At 35.5% G+C, this 20,596-nt stretch overlaps 1 protein-coding gene across 3 annotated transcripts in view; it reads right to left on the bottom strand.

Annotated features, from left to right (window-relative positions):
- The window catches only part of nlgn3a (neuroligin 3a), a 245,070-nt gene that overhangs the window by 178,927 nt on the left and 45,547 nt on the right, over positions 1 to 20,596 (bottom strand). For 2 of the 3 annotated variants that reach the window (XM_051649435.1, XM_051649436.1), the window contains exon 2: positions 9,266 to 9,945. In XM_051649435.1, coding sequence (XP_051505395.1) covers positions 9,266 to 9,743 — 478 coding nt within the window. In that variant the 5' untranslated portion in view covers positions 9,744 to 9,945. Of the gene's footprint in view, positions 1 to 6,993; positions 7,054 to 9,265; positions 9,946 to 20,596 lie in introns of all 3 variants that reach the window. The other variant, XM_051649434.1, reaches the window with a different exon arrangement.

Raw genomic sequence — 20,596 nt, 5'->3', positions numbered from 1 at the left:
AAAATTCTGTCATTACATACAGTACTCACCCTCATGGCAAAACAAACCGGAATGCTGTTATTTTTTTCTATGGAATGCAAAAGCTTGTCTGACAAGCTCAAAAAACAAAACACTGTGGTATAAAATAAGTCCATACAATTCCAAGTCTTCTGAAGCTATAAAATTGCTTTGTGTAAACAACGGACCAAAATTTAAAGTTGCTAAATACTGATAATCTTCCTCTCCAGTGAAGTTTAGCCTGCATTCTACATCCAGATTCCAAAACGGCACGTCGATATGATTGACGTCAAAACGTTATTGGTTTGTATGTTGTAACCAAACATATTTTTTACATTCTGAAACGTGAACATGGGCTAGATGCTAGCTGCATGAGACGGCAAGATTATCAGAGAATAACAACTTACATTTCAGTCTGTTTCTCACACAAAACTACCATATGGCTTTAGAAGACTTGAAATATATCACATGAATGAATTTGGCCAACTTTGATGGTGCTTTTTCTGTTGATTTTGCCCTTTTTGGAGCTCGACAGAGAACTGCCATTGTACTATCACACTTATGGAAATTTGGTACGGTAGCTCTACTTGTATTGTGTTCTATTTTTGGATTAATTGGCTCTTGTATAAAACGTCTTCTAAATCAATACATTTCTTTTTTTTGGAAAAAATAACATGGGGGATATAGGTTTGAAACAATATGAGGGTGAGTAAATCCTGACAGAACCTATTTTTGAGTGAACTATTCCTTAAACAAAAAAGGCATGTTATTTAATCTATTCAGCCATAAAAATGTAAAATCAGCAAATTTAACTACATTAGGCAACTAGAAAACAAAATAAATGAGGGAAACTAGATGCTAGTTTCTTTTTTTCCTGACCCATATACAGAGAGTCAGCTCCTCTAGGGAGGGGTTGTTCCCTTAAGACTCGCACACACTTCATAGATCATTTAACCGACAGCGCAAACTCACTGCGAATTTGTTCCAAGCTGCAGTTTTCCCCTGAACGCTGTTGTTAACAGTTCAGTAGCAGCTGCTGCTGTGTGAAGACATTGGTTTCGATGCTTAGCTGTTATTTACATTTCTCATAACAAGTTCACGGGAGACTCCAATGTTGTTTCGTGCTGCGTCTGTATTCAGAGTGTATCAGTGATTCTAGATGCTTTCAAGGGAACATACTTCTGTCGTTATTGTTCATAAACCTCTTATCAAGTTTGACAGAGTTTGCAAGTAAGTTAATTTGTTAGACCTTCGCTTAAAGCTGAATTTTTTGGGCTTTTTTCAATGTTAAAGTTCTTGCTTATGCCCCTGCTTAATATGCAGAAACAACTATAAGTAAGCCATTTGTAGGTTGATTTCACCTAAAAGTGTAATACTGTGACACTGTGGCGCTATCAGAACATTACTGTATTTGTTTGAGAATCCTCTGAGTAATCGATACGTAAAATGGATCTTCTCGAAAACTTTCTGCCAGATTCACAAATGCTTCATACTCTACAGACTTGTTAATAAACCGTGTTTATGTTAGTGAATTACAAACATTCGTAAATAGCAGGCGTGTGCACATTCATTCACAATTATGATAATCTATGCCCGTGAAAATGCCATATAAGGAAGGCACCAGACTAGCTAGTAAATGCTGTTAACATCTATATGGAACAGTAATGAAATTATATATTTTTTATTAGAGCTGCCAGAATTAATGGGTTAACGCTTGCTAATCGCGTTCGAAAAGTTAAAAATTAAAAAAGTTTAACGCATACATTTTTCTTAATCGCGATTAACGCATTGACCATTAATATAGCATAAACACTGGTGTGAAGGGCGGAAACTTTGTAATGTGTCCGCCCGGAGTCATTACACAGCGCCAGAGCCCTTCTACCAATGAGAGCCTACAAGCTTAGCATAAAATAGCATAATGCGGCAGTTCCATAGACATTCTATGGGCGGATGATTTTACACACTAAAGTTGACCGTTACGCTCTCTTCTATCGCTGAGGTTGTCATCTTAGTAAATAAAAAAATCTCTGACAGCGCTTCCCTGTCAGTGATAAAATGATGGAGAAAGGAGCTCTTAACACTATTTGATGTACAAGACCAGATGTGGCTTGTGATAGAAATCAATTAATTTTCAGCCTTTGTAAGAGTGTTTGTTTGCAAGCACGTTTCATGGTGAGTTCAAAGCGGTGCTCGACGCTGGTGTTGATGCTCTGATGCAAATCATGAATGCAGCTTCACGATTGCTGTAACAAAATGGATAGTCACAGTTTACTGGCAGATTAATATTGTGGAGGATGACAGTTTAAGAGATTGAATGCCCATTGCAATGAATATGCAACCTATGTGGGGACTAGTTCTTTCAATTAGTCAAACTCTCACTTAAACTTTGGGAAACGTTTAATGTTACTTGAATTGGTGCCCTATTAGTGCATTTCTATCTAAATATTGTGGAAGGCTTTGTTTTGAAAATGCTAATAAAGCATTAAATTGCTACATATTGTTTTGTTTTCTTTCCTAAAATGGAAATAAATGAATTTTGACAAGAAAAAAAGTATATACAGTGTCAAATTTCAGTACTTTTCAAATCTGCAATTAATCACGATTCACTACAAAAACATGTGCGATTAATCGCAGTTAAAAAATGTAATCGACTGACAGCACTAGTTTTTAAGATTTTAGCGCATTCACATCGTAAAATGTTAATTTAGCAAGCACAACAGCATTTCAAAGAAAGTGAGTTACTGTCATCGCATGTTTTTGCTGTCATTGGAGGCTCTTTTGTGAATCACACAGTTCAAGAAGTCAATAAAAATGGTCAGTTCATGATGGGAGGAGGATGTCCACCACCATTAATGTTCTCTGGTTCAGTTCACAGCGCATCACCAGCATTATTTGTGAAACTTCTCGGGAAAATCTTGATGGTAACAGTGATATACTAGGCTACTTGCAATTGGAAGAATCTTAGGAGAAATTAATAGAATGCCAGAGGAAGATCTTTGACCGAAACGCTGCAAATTATTACAGATTTGCAAGCTATACGACAGTGTGTGGGCTTTTTCTATCACCCGCGATGTGTTTATTTATGGGTTTAACAGCATTAGCATTGACCATATGTTATCAACTGAACGTGATTTACCGATGCCTATACTAAATTATGAAACCTAAATTATAGAGCTCTTATCAAGTAAAAAAACTGTCAAACCAGTCACGTTAGATGCCATTCATTTTTTTAAAGGCAAACTGCGTTTTCCATGAATCTTTCATCCCATGTCAAGCACTACTGCTGAAAAAACGATAAGAGTTTGGAAAAAAACGATACTTTAAAAAACAAAAAAAAAACATTTCGAGCAGACAACTTTCAGTTTGCCTGAAAGAATAGAGTACAACTGGATGTCTTACGCACGATTTACACATGGTCAGGAGCATGTGTACATTTTGTTCGTACCAACTAACATTTTGAAAACACGAAAACTTTTATGAATCTGAGAATTTATGTCAGTACGGCTTAATGAACAATTTACATAAAAATGGGTTCTGCTTGTGTTTCATGAATGAGGCCCATTGTTTCTATACTTATAATCAACAAATTTAAATCAATAGTTTTATATTTTTCCATAGTTTTTATTTTGATTATGTTATTTGCGATGCTTCATGGGATTCCCTCACAAAAGACATTAGGTACACATTCTTCTACCTTTTTTTTTTTTTTTTTTTTGTCTGATTTTCAAATACATTTTAGCTTCAAATCAAAGTTTGTAGTATTGTGATTTACCTCTGAGCTGGTTGGTTTGGTTCATGGCTTAGATCTCTTTTATTAAGGATTTTATTAATCCCTATGGAAAAAATGAATGAGGAAAATAATTCTGGAACCAAGACGGCTATTAAAAATGTAAAAATAATCTGCAGAACTTTCATTTGTTGTCTTTATATACAGGTGCATCTCAATAAATTAGAATGTCGTGGAAAAGTTCATTTCAGTAATTCAACTCAAATTGTGAAACTCGTGTATTAAATAAATTCAGTGCACACAGACTGAAGTAGTTTAAGTCTTTGGTTCTTTTAATTGTGATGATTTTGGCTCACATTTAACAAAAACCCACCAATTCACTATCTCAAAAAATTAGAATATGGTGACATGCCAATCAGCTAATCAACTCAAAACACCTGCAAAGGTTTCCTGAGCCTTCAAAATGGTCTCTCAGTTTGGTTCACTAGGCTACACAATCATGGGGAAGACTGCTGATCTGACAGTTGTCCAGAAGACAATCATTGACACCCTTCACAATGAGGGTAAGCCACAAACATTCATTGCCAAAGAAGCTGGCTGTTCACAGAGTGCTGTATCCAAACATGTTAACAGAAAGTTGAGTGGAAGGAAAAAGTGTGGAAGAAAAAGATGCACAACCAACCGAGAGAACCGCAGCCTCATGAGGATTGTCAAGCAAAATCGATTCAAGAATTTGGGTGAAGTTCACAAGGAATGGACTGAGGCTGGGGTCAAGACATCAAGAGCCACCACACACAGACATGTCAAGGAATTTGGCTACAGTTGTCGTATTCCTCTTGTTAAGCCACTCCTGAACCACAGACAACGTCAGAGGCGTCTTACCTGGGCTAAGGAGAAGAAGAACTGGACTGTTGCCCAGTGGTCCAAAGTCCTCTTTTCAGATGAGAGCAAGTTTTGTATTTCATTTGGAAACCAAGGTCCTAGAGTCTGGAGGAAGGGTGGAGAAGCTCATAGCCCAAGTTGCTTGAAGTCCAGTGTTAAGTTTCCACAGTCTGTGATGATTTGGGGTGCAATGTCATCTGCTGGTGTTGGTCCATTGTGTTTTTTGAAAACCAAAGTCACTGCACCCGTTTACCAAGAAATTCTGGAGCACTTCATGCTTCCTTCTGCTGACCAGCTTTTTAAAGATGCTGATTTCATTTTCCAGCAGGATTTGGCACCTGCCCACACTGCCAAAAGCACCAAAAGTTGGTTAAATGACCATGGTGTTGGTGTGCTTGACTGGCCAGCAAACTCACCAGACCTGAACCCCATAGAGAATCTATGGGGTATTGTCAAGAGGAAAATGAGAAACAAGAGACCAATAAATGCAGATGAGCTGAAGGCCACTGTCAAAGAAACCTGGGCTTCCATACCACCTCAGCAGTGCCACAAACTGATCACCTCCATGCCACGCCGAATTGAGGCAGTAATTAAAGCAAAAGGAGCCCCTACCAAGTATTGAGTACATATACAGTACATGAACATACTTTCCAGAAGGCCAACAATTCACTAAAAATGTTTTTTTTATTGGTCTTATGATGTATTCTAATTTTTTGAGATAGTGAATTGGTGGGTTTTTGTTAAATGTGAGCCAAAATCATCACAATTAAAAGAACAAAAGACTTAAACTACTTCAGTCTGTGTGCATTGAATTTATTTAATACACGAGTTTCACAATTTGAGTTGAATTACTGAAATAAATGAACTTTTCCACGACATTCTAATTTATTAAGATGCACCTGTATGTAGACTGAATGGTTGGAGAAGGTCGTAGTGTTCCCCTTAATGTGCATTTTATTAAACAATATTGCAATATTAATCTCCAATTACAACAGGGAAGCAAGCTGTACAGTGTTTACTCAGCTACTAAATTCAAAATATGTTTAATGGCGGTATTTTCAAGGTTATTATTATTGCATAATTATTTAAAATCTTGCACATATGAGCAGTGTTGACAAAGGAGCTTTCTAGAACCTATAATCAAATTTGACCTGGAATTTGCCTGCCGCACAATATTCTGCTGTTTCAATATATAATTATGCAGTTATAAAAATATTTTTTTTTACATAAAATAGCAAAACACTATTTCCAAACAGTGCTTAAAGAACCATGAAATAATAACCAGATTTTTGTGGCTTTTAGTTCATGTATATTACCTTTGAAGCCATCTATATGCTATAAATGAAGTGTAATTAAATCTAAATTAGATTTGTAATTTCTGCACCACTTGTGTCACCAAATGGAAATGACTGTTTTCAAAAAGTTTTCCCAAACACTCCCCTATCTTGTCTCTACATACTAAACTGTGACATGAAAATTGTTTTAGCATCTAAAAAAATTCAAACCTCACCTCACAGAAAACATTAAGGCCACCGTTAAAAGTTCTACAGTGCTCACTGACCAGTCAGTCTGAATTATGTCTTGAAACATGCTACATTTACATGGCTGTTGCTTTTTTAAACCAAGCGTATTTGTCTTGACATTGGTGGAGAGGTTTCTGTGATAACATACTCCATATTGTGACAGCATGAAGACTCATAATCACTCATGTCATATGATATTACTTGTACTGACATTTCCAACTGTATGACATCAGTGCCTCATATCCTACTGTATGATGCTTTGTGTTATGACATCAGTGACACAACAGCCAACAAATTTGATGTGCTATCTGGATGTTTTACATAATATATAAAATATATGGGTCATTCTAAGTAAACCGTGACATTTGTGTGCTATACTGAGTGTCTATGGTTTACTACTTATGTATATAATTAACAGTAGTAAGTCAAGTTACTTACTAATAATTATTTGACAGATTAAATTTTAATGCATTTATTTTATTTTTTAAATTATTAAATAATATGATCAAATTCGCATGCCATTCATCATGATTACAATTAAATTGGTTGTATACAAAAACAGATTTGTTTATATATATATATATAAAAAACAGGCACAAATGATGTCATTTCCTGAGAATGACCCATATGTATACACACTTTATAGTCGAATTTTAAAATGGTATATATTCACAAACAAACCCCTTTCAAACCTATTTTGAATGATTAATCACATCACAAACATACAGACATTATTTTAACTTTGCTCATTCCAATTAGCGCTCAAGACTCTGTAGTCGACGAAGAAATCCCACAGGTACGAGAGAGGACGTACCAGTCGCTCTCTTCTGTGTATTTCGCTTCAATGTTGGCTTGCTTACATACCTCCTTTCCTACAAATTTTCTTGTTGGGTTTTCTGGCACATTCCTTGGATATTCTTTTGACTGTAAAATGAATAAAAGACTACAAAATAACAGAAGGCTCTTGAAGAGATATTTGAGGAGAACATGCAACAACATCACTCCCCCTCCCCACAAGAACAACAAAGAGAACCTGTCCCGAAAGTTAGCTGGGGTGCTTTGTCTTTTGGCCAGAACATATTCCAAAAAAGGTGGAACTGATATGCTGCTTTACTAGAACACAGGAAGCCTAGTTTCACATGCACTGCTATATAAGACCCTCTACAAGCACAAAAGAAAACTGATTAAACCTTGTCACAATCTCTGCACCGCTGCATCACTCCCGGTTTTGCATGAGAAATGCGTGGTTCTGTTTTGCAATGCACCAAAATGTGCTTTATTTCAGAACATGACCAAATAGAAGCAGAGAAGTACTGTCTATATTTAATAAGCAACATTTATGTATCCTTTAGATGCTCCATACCAATTAAGGCAATTTCAGTTTAATAACGTTTTAACAATAAAAGGCTTATTAAGGTTTATGTAGCTTTACAGACAATAGTTCTGTTCCAAAACCTTGTGAGCTGCCTAGACAACATTCAGAAGGCATTATGCAGCCTGATAAAATACCTCACTTTATATTTATATTTTAATAGTTTTTAATTTGATTATATCATTCATAATGCTTCTTGGGATTGTAGTTCATTCCCTCAGGAAAGACGAGAAGTACACAGACTTGTACCTTTTTCTTTTTGTCTGATTTTCGAATACTTTTTTGTTCAACTTCAAAGTTTGTAATGTTGTGATTCACCTCAGAGCAGGTTTAGTTAATGGTAGAGGTAGACCGATATATCGGTTTTACCGATTAATCGGTGGCTTTTTAGACCTATCGGTTATCTGCAAAAATCTGTCGATAGTTTTTTCATAATTTAGTCATTTCAAAATAAGAGTCCCCAGTGTGTTTCGGGCTTGTTTATACTTAAAAGTCCCACGTTATGTACCAACTCAAAAATTTTTCTAGTTATTATTAGGATTTTAGTTGAACAAAAAAAAAACTGCATCTGGGATCTTATTCATTTTGGACTTAGTCTTTGCCCGCCATAATAAAGAAAGAAAGATTTTTTTTAAATTTTTTTAAATTTTTTTTTACATTACATAAATCAATTTTAAAAAGTATCGCCCGATTAATCGGTTACTGGCCTTTCCCACCACCTTAGTTATCAGTATTGGCAAAATTCACTATCGGTCGACCTCTAGTTCATGGCTTAGAACTCTTTTATGAAGGATTTTATGAAATCCCTATGGGAAAAATTAATGGGAAAAATACTTCCAGAACCAAGATGTCTGAAAAAGTGGGCGGGCACTGTTGTGCTCTATTGAAATTACTCTAATGTTATTGGGGGGCTACACAACTGGTCCTAGCTGATCACAAATTAGATATATCGCTTGTAAAAACTAAGATGTTAAGATATTCTAATTTGACATGGGATCAGTTTTCTTGCCCCTAAAAATGAAAATTTTGGAGGGAAAAGCATTTGTATATAAATTTCAACAGTGCCTAATGCATCATATCATAAACAATATCGCACTGTCACTGCAAATTGATGTGCGTGTGAATGCCCCTTTAGAAGGTAGTATACACTAGGTTTTGGAACAGAGCTAATGTTTAGGAAACTGTAAGGAATGCACTGTGCTGGGTTGATACTTGCGAATTTAATGCAAATTTAAAACTTCTTCTGAGTTCAAAGATCTTAAGTTCCTTTCCAAGAAAATAGAAGGAATGGAGACAGTAAAGGGTCTTACATGGTTAGGACTGATGCCACAGGCCTCTTGTGTTCCAGTTCATTTTACCAACTCTACATAAGGCCCATTCTTGCATCAAGCAGGCTAATCTCGGATCGCTAATCCCCCAGAACAGTCAAGACAGTGAGGAGAGGAGGTGCACCAAAATCATTACATCCAATCTTCATGTCAGATTAGAATCTGAGCTCTTACATTAACAGATTACTTTCTCATTGATTGCTTTCTTCTATCTTTCTTGCTTTCTTTCTTTTTTTTGTTTTGCTCTCTTGAACAACACAAAAGAGGAACCCATAACAGTGGCATGGAAGGGAAGAGTTGATGGCAGATCAAGTCAAAATGAGAAACAGAAATGGTGTACAAGGACACAGCATGCGCCAGACGACAACTCATGCTTCAAACACAATATAGAAAGTGACAAAATGTAATTTTTTCTCTTTATACCCGACACACTCACCATCCTCTGTTGGAACATAGATGTTTAGATACAAACAATCCTCGTTTTGATCCTGTATGTAAGTGGCAACTATATCCAAGTTAAATGTGAACCAGATCGGCATCATGATTTCCGGAACTGCATTGTGAATGTTTTGTGGGCACACCGGCGCAAAGTGAGTGGCGTTCTTGATCCCCGACCAAGAGGAGGGCGGCTCGGGGGGTAGGAAACGTTTCTCCCCTACTGGCGGGGCGCCGAACGGCACACCCAGATATTGGTCCACTGGTCCCAGAATCTCGCTGGGCAACGGAACCCGCACGCCCCTTAATTTTCCGTACTGCGTATTCACGGTGGGGTAGTAGCCTTGTCCTCGGACAAGCATCATAGACCAGCAAAAAATCCAGATCCACAGAGAGATATTGCGATTGGCACAAGCCCTGCCACCACAGCAGTCCTGATGGTGCAAAAGGAGACGGTTTTTGTGCACCGCTAACCACATGGTCCAATAAAAGGGCTGCCGCTGCTGCTGCTGCTAGAAGCCAACGTACACAACAATCTTCTCCAGGATGTTCCCCCTGCCTTCAGACCCTCAAACACAGCCTGATTACTCCTGTCATTGAAGAAAACACACATACACGTGCTCTGTTCCCCCCCCGAGCGATCCTCATTCACTGGACAGTATTCTCATCGGATCTTCTCTCCTGCAGATGAAAAACAAGATAGGAAAGTTAAAAAACAAGACCAGTTTTGCTTTTACTTGTTTTACTTTTAAAACAGCATGCATACTAAATCTTTCTTCCAGCACAATAAAGCATAACCTATATGCAAATAAAAGCTCTAATGCATGTTGATTTAAACACACCTTACAGCACCTACAGTCTTCGGTATAACGGTTGACAGTAATTTAAATCAGTGCTTCTCAACTGGTGGGTCATGGATCTGTTCAAAATAGTCTCATGACAACTCGTAATAATTCATATGAGATGGTGAAATCGTACAGTTTCGTACGACTTGGCTGGTATGAAATGGTACAACATTTATTGCCATAGAAACCAACCAATCAACTAACAGAAGCTAGCTAGCCTCCTATACAATACTTTATTTTATCAAAGGAAACATCAGTGAACAAATCTGGTTACTCATTCCATATTTTTTTATGCAATAAAAATGACGTATGTACTGTATGTCAACTACCTGTAATACACTTTCCTTGTCTCGTTCCAAACCCCATTTTTTTTTTTTTTTTTTTTCAGTTGTAAACAAACTTTTTTTCCTATAAATATCATGGTTTAGGTTTAGGTAAGGGGTTAGACTTTGTGGTTAAGTTTAGGTTTGGGTTAGGGGTTACACTTAGGAAAAATCATAAGAACGCTCGTTCAAAAACTTAAATTGTTTATGATCTTATTCCGATAAAAGAAACCCATTTAAAGTGTTTAATTTACCCAATAAGACAATGTGCACGAGATAATCAAAGAAGAGATATTCTGGACAAATACTGAGTTACTTAAGTTATGGCCCACCTGTTATACAAGCTTGATTCTATCAACCAAGCATATAAAAGTGTTCCATCAAGCAAAAATAGCAAAGTCTCCATCCAATTCCAACGAAAATGTATTAAAAAAAAATATTCTCAGGCACAGCTCCCCTGTCCCCATCTCTGGAAAGCTGTTGTTTGTAAATGCCTCGCGGGCGCCTGTGCTAACACTGTAAATGCTAATCATGAAGATGGTCACCCCCATTGGAGAGGAACTCTTCCCAGCTCAGCTACTGATCAATTTTCAATTTTAAAAGCTTAAGACCCTCAGACCTGCGTCCCTCCAAGGCTTTGGAATAATAACAGGGAGAAAAGCTAGAGTTTAGTAGCGGATATTGCATTCCAAAATGACTTTGTAAATGATTTATAATGTATCTAGTGGAGCACTAACCACAAGACAGAGCCAGTATGAATCTTCCTGGAGGTGCACTTATAACATCACAACTCCTCTCCAAACTCAAGACTGATTTGCACAAAGCCTACCAGGAAGTTCTTCGTCCTCCCCCACATTATCATAAGCACACACTTGATGCCCTCTGTAAACATCTGGTACATGTGGACGGTACAGCTGATCTCCAGGAGCCCACTCAAGTGGAGCAAATGTCCAGTGTAATCTTGGTACACAAGGTACCCTCAACAAATTGTTTTCTCCAAGTCATGAGTTTTCAAGTGAGAATTGATTTCAACAATTGATTTGAGAATTAAACACAATTGATATTACTTTCCTCCATCTACACTGTTATTTGCATTTGATTTTATTTACCCAACAAGCCAATGTGCACGAAATAATCAAAGAGATATACTAAACAAATAGTTATTGAAGTACATTTGCTACTGATATTTGAAGCCTGATCTCATGAAAAAAAAAGTGACTGTGGCGACTTGTTTGCACAATTATATTACGTGGCTCTTTAACACGTATCTAAGCAGTTTCGAGGTGAGGTTTTTTTTTTTTAAGGTAAATGCTCTATTGACTTTTCAAGGTGCACTCAGTAACTTTTGTCTTTGTTTCATCTTTGATTTACACTGACAGTTAGCAGCTTGGATGCAGCATCATTTAAAATCAATAGTTTTCAGTTTCAGATGCCATTGTAGAAATGTGGTATTCATAGTCAGCCATGATTACTTTAATCAATGACGTTTACTAAGATTAAGCGAGTAGTATTCTGCTGGTCATGTGATTCTAACATGGCATCCCTCATGTGCGGACCCTCTCAATATAGAAAAAAAACAGCTTTTATAAGGTTACTGATATGACTGGAGTGTTCGTTTTAATGTGAGTGGACATGATTTTCTACATATATTGCAAAATGTCTTTAAAGTTAAACTTTTTAATGAGGAAAAAATGACTGAGTGCACCTTTAAATAAGCATAATGTACCTCCCTACCCTAAACCTTAAACCTAACCGATAGTCTCAGAAAAAGCAACGTTGAGATGAAAAACGCAATTGCTGAAGCAACCATGTGATTCTGTGGAGCTTCTATGACATTTTTGGCTCACGTGTCAACTCGCACGCTCTTCAGGAGGTTGGTTATGTAATGGAAACTTTAAAATGTAGTATCTTACAAGTCACGCACTATAGCGAAAGTATTTGGATGTCATAACATAGCGCTGTGTGAGGAATCGGACGAAAAGTGTTTATGAACTGATAATCTTCCCTTACTCTTAATTTGTGTGAAAGGAAATTAAAGTCATTGTTGTTTTAGCACCTCTAGTGTTTTACCAGAAAACTACTGTGATACGTACAACTAGCCCTGTAAAAATTATTTTGCAAAACTGTAGGTATAGTAACGTGTTTCTGTGTGACCAAGCAGGATATCTGACAGCTTTGATCATCATGGTTAATACTATGTCAAATGACCAGGGGTGCATTAACACACAGACTTACACGGGCTGAAGCCTATGGGCTCACAACTCCCAGGGGGCCCAGCTCGTGGCGTCTGCTACCCCATTTTCCTCATCTATGTTCGCGGGAGATGCACGTCTATAGCTCTCAGTGGGAGACGGAGTTTGACATGGAGAAGGTGCGCAAACTTGAAAGGTGTCCGTATAGTGCATGTTCACCTTACAGCGTTCCACCAATACTTGCTTGATAAGGCAAGCAACACTATTCATATAATTCAAAACCCCTAAACCTAAATACCAAAGTACAGTATACTTCAATTTTCCGTGTGTTGCTACGTCTCGCGCACAGTGCTCAGTGCTCGTGATGCAAATTTCATCATCAGCACAGTACAGGCAGACTCTCTGCTTGCAGCTGAGTTTTTCTAGACACGTGGACAGTCCGCGTCTGTTTGCATAGTCTGCACATGCGCCTGCTCTTGATGTTCCTAAAGAGTACCACAAAGCAACTGTAGTATGCATGTATGAATGTGTCCACGGACAAAACAACATATGTCTTTGCAACCCTTATACCTCCAATACTAACATCCTGTAACCTTGTTTTCATTATTTGTGACCTTCCATTTTTTTTAAATCGCTTTGATATAGAAACACATTTGATTTTGATTTGATTTTTATACACTATAGTAAAAATTAAAGCAACTGAAATGGATTATATCAGCAAACATTTAAAAGATGATATTTATAACGCAAATAATGGTTTAGATAAAGACAATTATATCATTAGAAAGCTGAAACTTTCCTTTTTTCTTTTTAGAAGAAGAAACTCAAAATGACTGCAGAGGTCACATATATGTATGTATACAATAGTGTTCAGGAACACATCTAGACATGTAGAGCAGCATGCTGGCTTATTATCATATTTAAAAACTGAATCTTGTTTGAGGTCTTATTGTATGTGTAGCTGTTAGGAGCTTCTTCTTGGTGATTAATTGTAAATTTCCCGCTGCCTGTCTTGGTATTTGCCAGTTGGTACTCAACATACGCATTGGAAGTCTTGTGTGGCTCTTTAATGACAGCGTTGTGGCTCAAAGTCTCCCATCTTCTACAACAAGTTTTCATCAGAGGCTTGTTGTAATTAATGACTTTCAGTATTACGGCAAATCATCCCTGCTGAAAAGACAAGCTTGAACCAGCATGAATTTCTGTGCAGATCGAGGCTATTCATGCTGGTTTGGTCCTGGTGCCTGGTGGACCAGGATAGCCATGCTGATGCAACTCTGCTAAATTTCATTAACACACAGGTATTGTAAGTCACTTTAGTGAGAAAGTGCCTTGTAAGTCTAAAGCATCAGAATAAAGCATAGGCTATATTTAATTTGATTTATATCCATTTATTGTGGAACTGCTGATATATTAATTCACACCAGCCTTTTTTTTTTTTTTTTTTTTTTGCAGTTGTTGGAGACGTTTTGTCACTCATCTGAGTGGTTTCATCAGTTGTCAGTATGGTTGGTATTCTCCTGCATTAAACTTGATCACACTTCATGAGACTTGTAAATCTGCCTCTGATCATGTGAATCACAATCGTTATGGGAGTGTGTACTGGGACTCTTTGTCAGCAGCCGCCACATATAACACTGCATAATCCCTGGGAGACATCTTAACGGCTTCAGAAGGAAAAACAATATCATAATATCCTGAGCTGTAAAGACGCTGTCAACAATACCTTGAAACTAAAGAGACGAATGGGACAATTGTATTGTTTAATGTCAGTGTTTATATGCACTTTTACATTAGAAGTAGTGATACAACTCATACAAGTACAGCTTAAATCTATTTGAATGGGGAAAGACCAATTTCTCTGTAATTGTTTGTCATGACTACGTTTCAATTAGGGGTGCATGGTATATCGGCGGCCGATAACTGGGAAAATCTAGCCTAAATATTATTATCGAGCCGACTTTGGAATTACTGCCAATATCTTTGAAGAGGATTTTTTCCACAGTCTGGTTGCTGGAATAAATATTACAATGTGTATACAGAGATTTTATATATATATATATATATATATATATATATATATATATATATATATATATATATATATATATATTTTTTTTTTTGCATTCATTTACAAAAAATCTAGAGTTTTGATAAACTTGCCGCAAACTTGCCGCAAATTTCCCACTCATTATTTTCACATGCAAATGAGCTTGCAATTTGCCGCAATTATTTGCCAGAAGTTTGCAGCCCTTCACCTGTAGTGATGAACCTGCAGCAAACCTTTGGCAACAATGAAGAGTTTGAGTGGTGAATTTGCAGCAAATTTGAGGCCAGTTTGCAGCAAGTTTTCCAGAACTTACGATTTTTGTAAAGGATGTGTTTGTATAGTGTGTTTTGTTGTTTAATGTTCGTTACAGGCTGTTAACTTATTGTGTCATTTTGGTTTAGCTAATTTATCATTACATCTGTTGAAAGTTTGTTATTCTCTCTATTTAATTTAGCAGTTCATCAAGTTTACCATAAATACCACGATACAATACCATAAATGGCCACGATACAAGGATTACCATAAATACTCATAAATGGACAAAATAAATGCAAGTGTAATGTCATTTATTTCTCATTAAAATCAGCATGTATCTGTAAAATAGTCACACTTAACTGGTTCATGTTACATGTGCCAAACCTTAAATAGCAGCATTTAAGAGTTGGTAAGATTGTGAATCCAGTTTCTAAGCTTTTAAACTACATTTATTTAGTTCCACGTGTAGTTTAGTTTTTGATTAGTTAGCTGGAAGCTCCAGTGTAAAGGGTTAAAATGTAAAAAATAAAATTATTGGTTATTGGCCACAATAAACTGTGAATTATAATTTATTGTATTGGCCCAGAAATGTCACATTGATGCATCATCCATAGTTTCAATTATATATTTCAAATATTTTTCATCAAATTCTTCCAAGACCAAACTAACCGAGCTACGCAATCTACAATAATTTTCCAGCTATATACTCTTGCTTTATACAAACTGTCTCCTTTGTATCTATTTTAATTTTTCCTCAGGAATACATATAAATTTTTTTTTTTAAAAACATCTAAGACAAACGTGAAATTTAAAGGGATAGTTCATTCAAAAATGAAAATTCTCTCATTATTTACTTTCATGCCATCTCAGATGTGTACAACTTTCTTTTTTCTGCTGAACACTAACAAATATTTTTAGAAGAATATCTCAGTTCTGAAGGTGGTTTCAATGCAAGTGAATGGTGGCCAGACCTTTGAAGCTCCAAAAATTACATGAAGGCAGCATAATAGTTATCCATACGACTCCAGTGGTTTAATATATGTATTCTGAAGCGATGCAATCACTTTGGGTGAGAAACAGATGAATATTTCAATGCTTTTAAACTATAAATCTCCACTTTCACTTTTACTTTCAGAATGTGGAAAGAATGTGAAAGTGAAAGTGGAGATTTATAATATAAAAGGACACAAATATTGATCTGTTTCTAAACCACATCTGTTTATCGTGTCTGAAGACATATAGACGCATATGGGATGGCATGAGGGTGAGTAAATGATGAGAGAATTTTCATCTTTGGGTGAACTATCCCTTTAAAAATACTGTAAACATAATTTTAACATTTATTCTTCTAAACTTTGAAAGGAAAACTTCTGAGTACAAATTTTTTTCCTATTATTTTCCTTTCTGTACTGTATACAGTAAATGCAATAAGAAATGTCTCGCCCTATCCATCACGGAAACAAATGCACATTCTACACGTTCTAACATCTCGACTCTTGCAGTTGCATCCAAATTCACACTTTTACAACAATCGCGATTTACACCATCAGGGTTGCAACTTTCACAGCAATATTGGAGTCTCGTTATATAACACACTCACACCATGCATAATGAGTTTAAACATCAGGGAATCCCTGAAATCTGACAGGAAGAGATGCTAGATATCGTCATCTAATGGCAAATAACATTATTACGCATCAATTGTCTACAAATAAACTCTAACAGGCATTCAATCACCTCTTAAGTGAAAACACCACTCATACTAATAGTTTAACATCTGTGCCACATTTACAAATTGAATTATGAATGAGTCAGTCCTCTGTAATTCTACTGAATGTGTTTCTGCAATACTTGAGCTTTCTCCATATAAACACACTACTGCGTCACAGTGATCTTGCACAATGCAATGGCTATTCTTCAAAAATACCTGCAATGACACACCGAATGACGCAGACTGGTCTTTGGTTCTCTAAACACCTGCTGTACATTTATCAGGGGATGAATGTGAAAAACTGGCATGGGCTGTCTCCAATCAGCTCAAACACAGAAAATATAGTTTCACTCATGTGGTTGGCCTTGCAGACAGTAATAAACCCTGCAAGCAGCCTAAAAGAGACTTTTAATGTCTTACAGGACTGAGTTTAAATTGCAACCACCTAGCAACCACCCAGAATACCCTAGCAACCACCTAGAACATGCTAGTAACCCAATAGTAACGCCTGACAACCACCCTCAACACTTTAGCATCATGATGTTGGGTTTTGAATAAGAAAGCACCACTCTTATTTACTTCAGAAAATAATAATCAAAAATCTAGTAAGAAGCTTACAATGCTAAATTATAAATAAATAAAAATACCATTATACAGTGTCTAAGAGAGTAGTGTTGTAAGCCTGCAATGTAGACAGCTTCACTGCAGGGTGAGCAGGGACTGGATGAGTTAAGTGCTCTATGGGAGATCCGCACATGATTATCACCTCTCAAGAAACACTCTGGTGCCCAATAAGATGAGCAAACCACAGCTGCTAGACTGTAACAGCTGGACAGTTTATTTACTCACTGCAACAACAGTAGAAACACTAGATCTGAAAGACACGTATTATAAATTCATTCGAAATGGTGTTATTGCTTCATTTCTTGAATTGAGTCATCAGAAAGAACTATAGATGGGTAAAAATATCGATTTTCCGATGCATCGCGATCTTCATTTAAATCCCAAGAACAATCTTTTTCTCTATGCACAACCCTCAACAATGAGAGGAAATCACTCATATTTGCAACCATGTCTCTTTTAATAACATTTCTGTTCTTTACAGTCAGTCAAACAACAAAAAATAAACCTTTAATTTTAATCACGCATAGCACGGATGAGTTAAAGCCATCCGAGACTTGTGCGCTCATTTACACACACTCTTTACAGAAATGTCGGTTTTCTTAAAGAGACAGTGCTGGCTTTACACCGGTGTTAAACAAATCAATGTAAATACTTGTAAATAGTACAAATTATGCAATTAAACAATAAACATGTAACAAAATATAATATATGCAATATAATTTAATATTTATTGATTGAATACATGGATTTGTTCGTTTTTAAAAAGCTTAAATGTGTCCAAAATAAGAAAATAAATAAAACAAAGGAATAAAATATAATTTGTAAAATTTATATTTTCTTAGTGTACTTACAGTAGAAGGTCACCTGTATAATTAACAGCATTAGATAATTTCTTTCACTTCACTTTACAATAAGGCTGTATTCACTAACATTATTTAATGCCGTAGTTAACATGAATAAACAATGAACAAAACTTTTACTGTATTTATTAATCTTAGTTCATGTTAATTTGTACATATACTAATGAATTTTTACATTAAATGCTGATATGTTAATATTAACATTAGTTAATACTATATGAACTGACATGATCAAACAATGAACAACACTATTTAACATGTTAATTCAGTGCAGTTAATTATATTAAAATAACACACACACACACACACACACACACACACCAAAAAAAAAAAAAAAAAAAAAAACAATGAATCATGTCCACTGACATGTACAGAAATTCTGTAATGAGAAATTTTCCTACCAACGGAGCCCTGTCTTCCTAGGACAGAATGACGAGCTCAATTGCATAATAGATTGCTGTGGACAGTAGGCCAGTTATAGGCTTATGTTGAATGATACAGAATAAAGCAAACAATACATGGAATAAAGCCACTTTTTTTATTGCCTAATCAATGCATTACTCGTCTGCCACAAAAATGTAATGTCATTATGAATTATATGACATATTATGTTTATCATGTATTAGATTTATATTTATTTTAATTATTATGTATTGAACATTTATCTTTAATTGGGGGCTTATTTCGGCAAATTACCTGTGATTATTTTGATTAATTAATTACATGCCATGTAATTAATTTGATTAAAAATTGTAATCGATCGACAGCCATAGTATTTTCATAAATTAAAGATGAATAAATACTGTAAAATGTCATTGTTAGCCCATGATACCTAACAATTTGACTAATCTTAATGAATAGAACCTCGCTGTAAAGTGTTACATATTTTATTATATTATAATATATTATATTATATTTTTAGCATGACTCTGTGATCCTAGCTCCACTTTTTTTTTTCTGGTAATTTCAGAATTACATTTTAAGTACAGCTTTATTAATTTAGCAGTTTACAAAGTGTGTTACAGAAAAAAATATAAATGTACTTTCACTTGAATACAATTAACAATAAAAAAAATTAAATAAGAGGATTAAATAGAATTATTTATTATAAAATATAATGTAGCCTTACATAATACAATGATATATAATATAATATAATATAAATGAAAGTCAGGATTTGTAAGTTGTCTGAATATAATTAATCATTATAAAATATAATATAGCCTTATATAATACATTGATATATAATATAATATAATATTTTTAAGCTGTCTGTCTATTCCACTTTTTCATTATAGATAAATATTAAACATGTATTCTGGACGTTAGACCTGCAACCTTATAGACATGATTATTATTAATTATTAGAAAATGTCGCTCTTGTTTTCTGTCTTCATTATGGAAGTAAAAACCCACAGGACTACATTTACATTTACTAAGTAATTATAGAGTTTGTCAAACTTTGGATTAACATTGCTGTATTAATCATAATACATAACTATCATTAAGTTTAGGGTGCACAGCACATTTTAATTTGGGATAAAATACATTTTAAATACACAGAAAAATTATAATGTGATTCTACTTTTTAAAATTCCAGATCTACAGATCTCTCAAAACCAGTACACCACAGCGCTCCTAGATGCAAGGCTTCAAGAATAACACTCTTCTTTGTTTAATTAAAGAAACTGAAATATTCCTTAAAATGGGAAAAAAATAGGTCCCCATCAAGATTCATTGTGTATGGGGAAGCAGCCTTTACATGCATTATTGGAGCCGAGCTCTGGGTTTGGCACTATATCAAGGTAAAAGAACAGCAGAGTCCATTCCCTATAGCTGTGACTGCCACAGATATTAATAATAATAATAAAAAAAAAAGAGGGGTCTGAAAATAAATAATGTGCACTGGCTGCCTTCACAAAAAACAAAAACAAAACAAAACAAAAAAACAAAACAAAGGAACTGTTCAGGGTAGTCTCATGACGAAGATGTCACTGTAACGACTTTCTTGCTGGCATCATCAAAACGTCATTGTCATGCCATTCTCACCTCAATTCGGACGATTCCGTCACAGACTTGGCGATCTTCAGATTAATCTGGCATGTTTAATCACAATATGTTTCATTATACTTATAAATATGAGTTTAGTTACATTATACTATCATATTGACATTTAAGATCCCAAAACCACGTTCATATAAACCTAACAACTTATAAACAATATAAAACGTAACAGGCAGGTAAATATAGTCACAATAATTTTATTTACATGAAACTGTATTAAAGATATCACCTAACCCCACCCCTACACCTAAACCTTACCAATAATATAAAAACAATATAACTAACCAACAATATAAAAGACATAGAAAGCAGATAATACATTTAAATGCATTTAAAGTCTTCTGAAACCATAAGCTAGCTCTGTGCAAGTAGCAGAGTGAAACTTGAGGTTTTAATTGCTGAAAATCA

The sequence above is a fragment of the Myxocyprinus asiaticus genome, chromosome 22, assembly GCF_019703515.2.
Source record: "Myxocyprinus asiaticus isolate MX2 ecotype Aquarium Trade chromosome 22, UBuf_Myxa_2, whole genome shotgun sequence".
In the NCBI taxonomy this organism is placed as follows: domain Eukaryota; kingdom Metazoa; phylum Chordata; class Actinopteri; order Cypriniformes; family Catostomidae; genus Myxocyprinus; species Myxocyprinus asiaticus.
Note: the sequence above shows the minus strand (reverse complement) of the source record. Positions and strands in the feature narration are given on the sequence as shown.